Here is an 11,854-nt window from a genome sequence, read left to right as displayed (position 1 = left end):
AACGACCAGTATACTGGAATGAAACGCAATCCTATGAAACATTTACCAGTGTTGGCACAGTGTCCAGTTCCAGACAGGAACTGATATAAAATTTCTTATTTGAAAACTCGAGATTTGCACAAAACTTGCACTTTTTTAAATAAAAATTGTTCAAATGCCTCTGAGCACTGTGAGACTTAACATCTGAGGTCATCAGTCCCCTAGAACTTAGAACTACTTAAACCTAACTAACCTAAGGACATCACACACATCCATGCCCGAGGCAGGATTCGAATCTGCGACCGTAGCGGTCGCGCGGTTCCGGACTGAAGCGCCTAGAACCGCTTGGCCACCGCGGCCGTCATAATACAAATCTGTTTCGATCAAACAACAGATCGTTCTCAGGTATAAAACGGCTTCAGTTAGAAGACACGTGTCAAATCATGACAGCTTGTATCTAGATCAACGTTACAGTCCAATTGCGTTAAAACCATACAAGACAGCTGACTCTTTTGCTACCAGAAATAACCTAATGTGCAGTTCTACAGCGTCTGTTGACCAGATATACTCGCGTGTTACACATTTCGAGACATGCTGGACCACACATAGTCATTCGGCCGTGGAAGGCTTGCGTAAATCGGCGTCTGCTGCGCTGTCCGACTATTGCGAAACGGTCCTCAGCCTACCCCTCCAGTCGATGCCGGAGCCTACTGGAGCGCCCTCCCCATAGGTGGTACTTATAACCTGAGGGTCACGTGACCACTGCGAAGCGGTGACCAATCCAGCCCACAACGACGAAGTACCATAAATAGGGGTTCCGGCCACCGCCGAGGAACAGTTTTCTGCGCAGCACACCAGAAAAACACCAACCAACCATGTACAAGGTGAGTGCTCCTCCATAATCGTCGAAAATTGTTAGTTAGCGCTGTAAACCACTAATCTACATGCTCTCTTTATGGCAACGAGATAGTTTAAGATAAATGCGACGTCAAATAGACTAAAATGTAATGTAAATCCTAAGGAATGTCATCAGAAACAAAAGAAGGGGAATATTCAGCTCCTTTGATTCGTCTCTTAACTTCGGAGGTGTTGCAGAGCAACTTTCGTACGGTTGCTTTTCAAGTTCGCATGAAAACATGCTTACAACGATGGTGCAGTTCGTCAGATTGCATTTCAGGGCTTAAAATGCACCGTAGAACTATTTTCGTGTCAGTTGCGCTTGTAGTATCGACTAATCTCGTGTCAAACTGTGCTCATGAACAAAGATGCAGATTGAAACTTCCTGGCAGATTAAAACTTTGTGCCGGACCGAGACTCGAACTCGGGATCTTTGCCCTTCGCAGGCAAGTGCTCTACCATCTGAGCCACCCAAGCTCGACTGAAACTCCGTCCTCACAAATTCACTTCTGCCAGTATCTCGTCTCCTACCCTCCAAGTGGTAGAGCACTTGCCCGCAAAAGCCAAAGGTCCCGAGTTCTAGTCTCGGTCCGGCACACAATTTTAATCTGCCAGGAAGTTTCGTATTAGCGCACACTCCGCTGCAGAGTGAAAACCTCATTCCGGAAAGATGCAGATCGCCGTATGAGTTTCTCGGTGTAGTCCTCTCTCTGCAAGTGAAGCTACATAAAAGTAAAATTCACAGCGAATAACTAAATAATTACAATGAACGTATTCGCAGTCATGTGGACTGACATCAGCTGTATAATGGAATAACAACAATGAAAATATCGCGAGCAGTAGCCTTACAATTTGGCTCTCCGAGCACGGTTCTCGGCCAGGCCCATATTTCCATGTAATGTCAACCATGTGTCTAAAACCTGTACCTGTACATCCATTATGTATATTGCCATACAAGGGAGACATATTAGCAGAAAGTCGCATGCCCGGTGTCGGCCGATGAAGCGATATTGCAGTGCCTGTGTTATTCCGAATTACGATGTAAGATTCCCTCGGCATTCATGAATGGCGTATACCTTCAGGTGACATGATTTCAAACTAAAACATCAAAGGTGTGTCGTACTATTTCGTAATTTATACGTACTTTTTGCAACGGTCAAAATATCTTTCTCTTTCGACTAAGCTCTGCACAGTCAAGTAGCATAATGGACGAGGTGTAAAAACAGTGTTTAACATTCTGAGATATTTGTCCCATTTCACTGCCTCCGAATTCAGATTTTATGTAGTTTCGCTGAATTACTTCAGGCTAATGCTAACATGATTCGTACATAAGGGTCGCGCCCCAATTCTGTCCATACCCATGTCAGATCCTAGTTAATACTCTGTTTCCGATTTGCACGGCTTCTATGGAATGTAAGCTTCAACCTATCTTCTCCTTTATAAGTGATGTTGTGGTTTGGATACGGCGTTAAGCTGCTGATCATTCAATAACAGACCTGGTACGCGAGTTAGCATTTCGAATGAAGACGGAGAGAACACGATCATGCCTCTACATCTACATCTACATATATACTCCGCTGGCCACCAAGCGGTGTGTGTGGCTGAGGGCACAATTCGCGCCAAAGTCATATTCGACCCCCCCCCCCCCCCCTCCCGACCCTCCGTTCCACTCGAAGATCGCGCGAGGGAAAAACGACTGTCTGAACGCCTCAGTACGAGCTCTTATTTCCCTTATCTTTGAATGATGATCATATCTCGATTTGAAAGTTGATGGTAATAATATAAACTCTACATCCTCGGCGAAGATTGGATTTTGGAATTTAGTGACCAGCCCCTTCTGTTTAGCGCGTCGTCTCTCTGCAATTGTGTCCCACTTCAAACATTCTATGAGATTTGTAACGCTCTCGCGATGGCTAAATGTACCAGTCACGAATCTTGCGGCTCTTCTTTGGACCTTCTCAATCCCTTGAATCAGACCAAACTGCTAAGGGTCCCATACAGACGAACAGAACTCCAAGACTGGACGAACCAACGTATTGTAAGCTATCTCCTTTGTTGAAGGACTGCATCCCTTCAGGATTCTACCAATAAACCGGACTCAAGAGTTCGCCTTACGCGTTACTTGTGTAATCTGATCATTCCATTTGAGATCATTTCGAATAGTCACTCCCAGATACTTGACTGATGTTACCGCTTCCAAAGACTGACCATTTATTTTGTACTCATACGCAGTAGGTTACACTTACTAATGTTGAGACATAACTGACAGTCATTACACCACGCATTTATTTTCTGCAAATCCTCATTGTTTGTTCTCAAATTTCGTGTGATACAACTTTCCTGTAGACTACAGGATCATCGGTAAACAGTCTAAGGCCGCTGTCTATACCATCAACCTGATCGTTTATGTAAATCGTAAAAAGCAGATGACCTATTACGCTGCCCTGGGGCACAACTGAAGTTACTCTTGTTTCTGTTGAAGTTACCCCGGTCAGGACGACATACTGCTCCCTGTCTGTTAGAAAACTTTCTATCCAACTGCTACCCTTTTTATAGATTTCTATGACCTGGGTCTTCTTCCAGTCCCGTGGAACTTTCTGCCGTTCCAATTATCTCTGACAGATGACGTTTGTTCGGTAATTGGAAGGGGGAATGGTGCTGCAGTCCTCTATCGTAAACGAGTTTTTGAAAGCTAGGTTTAGAATTTCGGCCTTCTGTTTATCATCAGCAGTTACATAACCCGCACTGTCAGCAAGAGAAGGTATTGAATTATTTGTAGCGTTCATAGAACGATTGATGTACTTGCTTCGAAGCATGCGTATTCTCTGTACGCGAGTCAGGCTGCCAAAAACAGTGTGATCATATTTATTAAAAGTTTCGTAAATTTCAAAGGTAGTTTAAAAACGGTTTCTTTGATGCTGGTTGCTAGGGGCTTTAAAGCGCTGGCGCCCTCCGTTGCTTGTACATAGCCAATTGCTGTCAAAAATCAAATCCAGCAATTATCAGCAGGTGGTACGGTAACTCAGAAACATGATTTTCTGCAGTGAAAATCTGTGCATTTTGAGAGAATGACCTGCACAAAAAGTAGATTAGCTTCCGCAAGATCTTCAGGAAACGACCCTGTGGCTTGCATCGCTTTATTTCGATTGACGCAGCTGTATACTTCTCTGACAGAACTCTTATATCTAGGTGCAGGTGATAACGTATTATTGATGAAATTTCCGATTGAACTCAATGACACTTTCATTTATGTCCTAGGCACTATGTAAGTACAGTTTCAAGGGGTGAAACTACAAATGAAGTGAATTAGAAGAAAGAATTTGCCTGCTACGAAAGAATGCAGCTTTGATACCGTGTCTCAATACCAGCTGCATATGATATTCTAAGTACAGTCATTGTAATGATTTAGAGACTTCATTACCAAACTAGAGTGCACAGTACTGGCATCAAAATAGGCAGTTCTGTTATTCAGAGCGAACACCCGTCGCTGATACTGATATAGGAAGGTAATCCCAAAAGTAATTGCATAGACCTGTTTATTTCTACAATGGCTTACATCGGTTTAAAGCTTGAACATTTAACTTTTTTTCGACATTATCACCATTTCTGCCGATCCATTTTTGTAGACCCTGTGGCAGTTTTTGTATGCCCATGTCATACCAACTCGCCGTCATGCTGTTCAGAAAGTTATGGACCTCCTCTTTCACCTCGTCGTCGGAGCTGAATCGCTTTCCGGCCCAATGTTCTTTTAACCTAGGGAACCGGTGATAGTCACTGGGCGCCAAGACAGGACTGTAGGGTGGGTGGGTGATTATGTTCCACTGAAACTGTTGCAGGAGAGCAACGGTTTGCCGAGCGATGTGTGGGCGAGCGTTGTCATGGAGAATGTGTACGCCCTTGATCAACATTCCTCTTGTCCGGTTCTGAATTACCCGTTTGAGTTTTTTCAGAGTCTCACAGTACCTGTCAGCGTTAATTGTGGTCCCAGTGGGCATAAAGTCGACCAACAATACCGAGTGGGCATAAAGTCGACCAACAATACCGCTTTCCGATCTCAAAAGCCGGTTGGCGAGACTTTTTCGGCAGACTTTGTTTGTTTGAATTTCCGCGGCTTTGGCGAAGAAGGATACCGCCACTGGCGTGATTGTTGCCTGGTCTCAGATGTAAAGTGGTATGCCCAGGTTTCGTCACCTGTGACAATTGAGCCCAGAAAGTTGTCCTGTTCGGCTGCAAGCCGGTGAAGAAATGCGCGGGAAGCATCAACTCGTCGTACGTGGTCCTCAGTCAGCATGCGTGGCACCCATCTTGCGCACACCTTCTGGTAGTTCAACGTTTCCGTTAAAGTCCTGTGCAGAGATCATCCAGGGTGATCCGCCGATCTTCACGCATGCTTTGCTCACCCTTCAACACTGTCTCCTCATACGTTGACCGTCTCCCGCTCCTTTGTTCGGCGTGAATTTCAGTCCGAGAAGCTGCAAACTCTCTACACCACTTTCGAACATTTTTGACATCCATACAGGACTCACCATACACTTCCGTCAATTGGCGATGTATTTCAATCGGCGCAGTGCGCTTTCCGTTCAAAAACCGAAGAACTGCGCGCAGTTCGCACTTGGTGGTAACATCCAACGGGACCTCCATTCTCAAAGGCTACCAAGCCAAGACTGAGCGGCTCAGCGCGGCGTACACATGTTTCCACCCAGCGTGTGAAGCACTCTTCATAACAATGTGACCAACTGCCACCCAAACACAGTTTTGTACTTATAAAAAAATAGGAGACCTTACTTTTAAGATTACCTTCCGTACGTCAGTCGGCTTTACTACTTGCAAGCAGCGCTACATTTAAGGCAGGCAGCGGGAAATGAAAGAAGAGCTTGTTTGCCTACATACCGGGCCAATTTGCATTCACGGGCAGGTTGCGACTTCCCGGACACGCCCCACGTAACGCGTGGCCCGTGGGCCTTGTCCAAAAATGCTCCAGTCTGACCCAGTGCTGCCTGGACAGTTGAGTAACGGCAGGTAACGGGTCTATTTCATACGCCCACGCCGGGTGCCACTCCTAATGGACGAAAATTCAGATTACCCCCACAACACATTTCTAAAATTAAAACACGCTCTGTGCAAATTTTAGCCTCTCCAACAGCTCTTATAGATGATTTTTGTAAATGTGAAGAAGGCATATAATATATTCTAGTTGTTAGTATACTTGAACGTAAGCCTTTATTTTATCATCACCAAATTGTAATTTACTGTAACTTGGTATCCCGAGCGAGTTGGCGCATTTCTATTCAAGAGATTAGGTTTGACACGGATTCCCCAAACTGTATAAGGAAATGCTGGGATGGTTCCTTTGAAAACATATCGGGATAGTTTCCTTAACTGTCCTTCCATAATCTGAGACTGTTCTCAGTCTACAATCTTCACATCGTCCACTTTAATCTTGCTACTTTTTTTCCGCCCTTGTAATATGACAATTATGAGTCGGTTGTTCTGACTACCTTTTATAGTTTTTACGATCGAAGCAGTTAATTTATTCACGAACAAATGATTATAGAAAACCCGTAAGGACTCAGCGAGGTCCTCTCCAACCTACCAAAGTTTGAATGCAGTCACATTTTAAAGCTTCGCACGGAATGGTTCAAAATTATCATTGACGTGTCAGATCATTAATTTACCTTCCGTGTAAAGACACCACGAAAAAGGCAATCCTGACGATACGCTCTTTTGGTAGAGAAGTTTAAAATTAGTGTTCTGAGGGCTTCGATTAAAGCAGCACTAGACACAAGAGTATTTGCAGTTTATTCAAGGTTCGGTTTGTCAAGAAGCATACCACGTTGCTAATCTTCCAGTTGCCGGGCATGGCAACCCGCTTCATTTGGTAGGTTTTGATTGCTACGATGTCTTTTCTACCAAAAAAAATCTAAAGCACTGGGGACTTCAAATTCGCCCCCTCTTGTCTGAAAATCGCAAACGGATTGCACAGTCAAAGTTTAACACCCGTATGGTAATCATTATCCATTTAAGAGTATGTGGCTCACGAACGTATCTGCATAACTGCCTGCCTAATGATCTTAACAATAAATCTTTCACAATATGACTCAGATAGTATCATCTACTCAGAGCTATTAAAGCAGATACAGATAATGTTAAAACTGGGGCACCCACAGTTGAAATAGTTGTACGTAATTGACTGGCGATTCATACAGTACAACAGTGCATAAATACAGGTGTCAAACTATTAAAATACACTCCTGGAAATTGAAATAAGAACACCGTGAATTCATTGTCCCAGGAAGGGGAAACTTTATTGACACATTCCTGGGGTCAGATACATCACATGATCACACTGACAGAACCGCAGGCACATAGACACAGGCAACAGAGCATGCACAATGTCGGCACTAGTACAGTGTATATCCACCTTTCGCAGCAATGCAGGCTGCTATTCTCCCATGGAGACGATCGTAGAGATGCTGGATGTAGTCCTGTGGAACGGCTTGCCATGCCATTTCCACCTGGCGCCTCAGTTGGACCAGCGTTCGTGCTGGACGCGCAGACCGCGTGAGACGACGCTTCATCCAGTCCCAAACATGCTCAACGGGGGACAGACCCGGAGATCTTGCTGGCCAGGGTAGTTGACTTACACCTTCTAGAGCACGTTGGGTGGCACGGGATACATGCGGACGTGCATTGTCCTGTTGGAACAGCAAGTTCCCTTGCCGGTCTAGGAATGGTAGAACGATGGGTTCGATGACGGTTTGGATGTACCGTGCACTATTCAGTGTCCCCTCGACGATCACCAGTGGTGTACGGCCAGTGTAGGAGATCGCTCCCCACACCATGATGCCGGGTGTTGGCCCTGTGTGCCTCGCTCGTATGCAGTCCTGATTGTGGCTCTCACCTGCACGGCGCCAAACACGCATACGACCATCATTGGCACCAAGGCAGAAGCGACTCTCATCGCTGAAGACGACACGTCTCCATTCGTCCCTCCATTCACGCCTGTCGCGACACCACTGGAGGCGGGCTGCACGATGTTGGGGCGTGAGCGGAAGACGGCCTAACGGTGTGCGGGACCGTAGCCCAGCTTCATGGAGACGGTTGCGAATGGTCCTCGCAGATACCCCAGGAGCAACAGTGTCCCTAATTTGCTGGGAAGTGGCGGTGCTGTCCTCTACGGCACAGCGTAGGATCCTACGGTCTTGGCGTGCATCCGTGCGTCGCTGCGGTCCGGTCCCAGGTCGACGGGCACGTGCACCTTCCGCCGACCACTGGCGACAACATCGATGTACTGTGGAGACCTCACGCCCCACGTGTTGAGCAATTCGGCGGTACGTCCACCCGGCCTCCCGCATGCCCACTGTACGCCCTCGCTCAAAGTCCGTCAACTGCACATACGGTTCACGTCCACGCTGTCGCGGCATGCTACCAGTGTTAAAGACTGCGATGGAGCTCCGTATGCCACGGCAAACTGGCTGACACTGACGGCGCGGTTCCTGGTGTGTCCGCTGTGCCGTGCGTGTGATCATTGCTTGTACAGCCCTCTCGCAGTGTCCGGAGCAAGTATGGTGGGTCTGACACACCGGTGTCAATGTGTTCTTTTTTCCATTTCCAGGAGTGTATAAACATGAATTAAAATATAAAAATGAATTTAAGTCTGTATCGACTTAAATAAATGCAGTTCAAGTGGACTATTGGATTTTTTATTCAGTTTTATGTTTTAAATAGTTATAAAATCTGTATTTAAACGCTGTTGTGTTGCATGAATTGTCAATCAGTTTAGCTGTCACGATAATTTCCTGTACCTGCTGTCATTCTTCAGTCATGAGAAAGAAAGTGGAAGTAAGTGAAGTAGCAGTAAGTTACATTTATTCTCCCGCATTAACAATACTGGGAAGTTAAAGAAAGTGGAAGTAAGTGAAGTAGCAGTAAGTTACATTTAATCTTCCGCATTAACAATACTGGGAAGTTATTGGAAGGAGTGCAGTTGCCTTTTTTAAGACGTCTATGGCTTGACTAAGGAAGAAAGATTAGAGATTAACGGGTTGTCGATTACGTAATCATGAGAGACATAGCACAAAAGCAGATTGGCGAAAGATAGGAACGGAAATCAACCACAGACTTCTAAAGGGAAACTTCCCGCCATTTAGAGATATCACAAAAAATTCAAATCTGGAAGGGGGATCTAGTCGGCTGTCGATTTTCGTTTTGTGTCTTCTAAGCCCCCTCAGTTTAGGAAGGAATTTTTCATTAGAATTCAAACAATGGGCGTCTTCTTTAGAAATTTGTGGTAAGATCTTATGGGACCAAACTGCTCAGGTCATCAGTCCCCAAGCTTACACACTTCTTAAGGGGGGGTAGGACGTCGAACGGGCCGACTTGGAGCACGAGAGGCACCGCAGGACATTTTAATTTCCATTGTCTATACATTTACAAATAAATTCATAAAACTTTGTCAGCATGACCAGGAAGGATTCAGAATTCAGACTCATAGCAGTGGAAGTTCGAAAACTTAACGAAATAATTTTCTTTACGTGTGAAATTTCATCATTTTTTTCACTTACTAATGGCAGCATTTGTTGCTATAGGTACACTTTTCTTCATAAGTAAGAGAGATTCTTCGATGAATTTTGCACAGCATACAAACCATACTTAAATGTGTATGAAACTCTAGAATTTTCCACATCTATTAAAAACTTTTACAAATTGAGGTAATTAACTATAAAATTTGTGTTTTTTCTAAACATGAAGTTTATAATATAACAGCTCATTCGTTTTTTCATAAATTAAATAAATTCTAGAGCTTCATACACCTCTAAGTATGGTATGTATGCTGTGCAAAATTCATCGAAGAATCTCTCTAACTTACGAAGAAAAGTGTACCTATAGCAACAAATGCAGCCATAAGTAAGTGAAAATATGATGAAATTACACATGTAAAAAAAATTATTTTGTTATGTTTTCGAACTTCCACTGAAATGAGTGTGAATCCCGAATCCTTCCTGGTGATGCTGACAAAGTTTTATGAATTTATTTGTAGAAGTATAGGCACTGGAAATTAAAATGACCTGTGATGCCTCTCCTGCTCCAAGTCGGCCCGTTTGGCGTCCTACGCCCCGTAATCTAACTTAAACTAACTTACGCTAAGGACAACACACACGCCCATACCTGAGGGAGGACTCGAACGTACGACAGAGGGAACCGCGCGGACAGTGACAAGACGCCCTAGACAACGCGGCGGCGTCTTCTATGTTGAGGACACTTGCAACACTTTCGTGAGCACTGAGAAAATCAATGAAAGTTTGAGACGACGCGAAAAACTCTTTGCAACATCCATTATGAGGTGTCGTATTTCCTTCTTTTGACGTCACCCTGTGGTTATTTACATCCTTGAGCACTCCTTGACACCTACACATATTCCCCTTTTTGTAGTACGTTTATATTGGCAGTATACCTAGCCCTGCGTGTCTCACCAGCTTGTCCCACACGTGGTTACCTTGCGGCTATGCCCTACAGCTCGCCGTCTTCGCCGCCGTGCTGGCCGTGGCCGGCGCCGCCTTCGTGGCCGCCCCCGCCATCTCCTACGCCGCCCCCGCTGCCTATGCGCCTGCTGCCCTCACGTCGCAGAGCTCCAACATCCTGAGGAGCTTCGGCAACCTGGGACAGGTGTCCACCTACACCAAGACCGTCGACACGCCCTACTCCAGTGTCACCAAGTCTGACGTCCGCGTCAGCAACGACGCCGTCGCCCACGTGGCCGCCCCCGCCGTGGCCTACGCCGCCCCGGCCTACGCGCGCGCCTACGCCGCCCCCGCTGCCTACGCCGCCCCCGCCGTCGCCGCCCACGGTCTGCTGGGAGTGGCCTACTCCGCCGCCCCTGCCGCCGCCCACCTGACCTACAGCGCCCCGGCTCTGTCCTACGCCTGGTAGACGGATTGAATCCTCATCATGATCAGCCATTATCTATTTATTCTGCGCTGCGTGTAAATAAACTTTTCGACATATAACAAGCATTCTTTATTGGCATATCACCATTAGTTTGTTGCCATTACCTTATAAGTTCAATGCTTCCTTGAAGATTAGAAATACAATTCTCTGCAAAAACTTTCAAAACCGTGTATCTAGGAAACACTGACTTGAAAGAAGGGACAGGATGACGGGAAATGTATTAAGACATCCGGACGTAAGGTCTACCCTACTAAAGGGGGCTATTGAGGGGAAACCTTGCAGCAGTCGGCCGACATGGGAATAGATCCAACGTTGGAAGTTCTTCTCTGAGATAAAAAACTTGTCACAGGACTACAGACGCGGTTGCCACATAAACTCAGTTTGAAAACTGAACACAAAAATTTACATACATATACACTTCTGTTGGCCTATTCTATAGTATGAGATGCTAGCTTGGAGACAAGGAGATAAAAGTGTACCAGAACAGGACCATTTCTCAGCCACACTGACCATACTGGTTGTGATGTTTAGACCATTTCACAAGCTATTGTCGACAGATGTACTGATTCACATGTAAACAGATAAAATACTACAACACACACTCAGCAGTTACATAATTAACAATCAGTTCGCACATGCCACTCCCGATCTACCTTAGGTTATATGACGATAAAGGAGATGAGAATCTTTACGTCAAAGTGGACAAATGCCAACTGCAAAGCGAAATAAGAACGAACCAGAATAAGACTGATCGAAAGGTTCCAACCTGAATCTAATGTGGTTAATGGAAACGATGTATAGCCTCCTAGTATACCAGGACTGCGGTGTAATGTTTACAGCCGGCCGAAGTGGCCGTGCGGTTAAAGGCGCTGCAGTCTGGAACCGCAAGACCGCTACGGTCGCAGGTTCGAATCCTGCCTCGGGCATGGATGTTTGTGATGTCCTTAGGTTAGTTAGGTTTAACTAGTTCTAAGTTCTAGGGGACTAATGAACTCAGCAGTTGAGTCCCATAGTGCTCAGAGCCATTTTT

General features: G+C 45.5%; 1 protein-coding gene across 1 annotated transcript; it reads left to right on the top strand.

The window, feature by feature from the left end:
• Positions 1 to 854: 854 nt before the first annotated feature.
• LOC124786265 (cuticle protein 67-like) lies at positions 855 to 10,806 on the top strand. Its single transcript, XM_047254252.1, has 2 exons — positions 855 to 863; positions 10,309 to 10,806. Exons 1-2 carry the CDS (start codon positions 855 to 857, stop codon positions 10,804 to 10,806), a joined length of 507 nt encoding a protein of 168 aa, XP_047110208.1.
• Positions 10,807 to 11,854: the final 1,048 nt, after the last annotated feature.

Source organism: Schistocerca piceifrons, chromosome 1 (genome assembly GCF_021461385.2).
Source record: "Schistocerca piceifrons isolate TAMUIC-IGC-003096 chromosome 1, iqSchPice1.1, whole genome shotgun sequence".
Classification (NCBI taxonomy): Eukaryota; Metazoa; Arthropoda; class Insecta; order Orthoptera; family Acrididae; genus Schistocerca; species Schistocerca piceifrons.
Note: the sequence above shows the minus strand (reverse complement) of the source record. Positions and strands in the feature narration are given on the sequence as shown.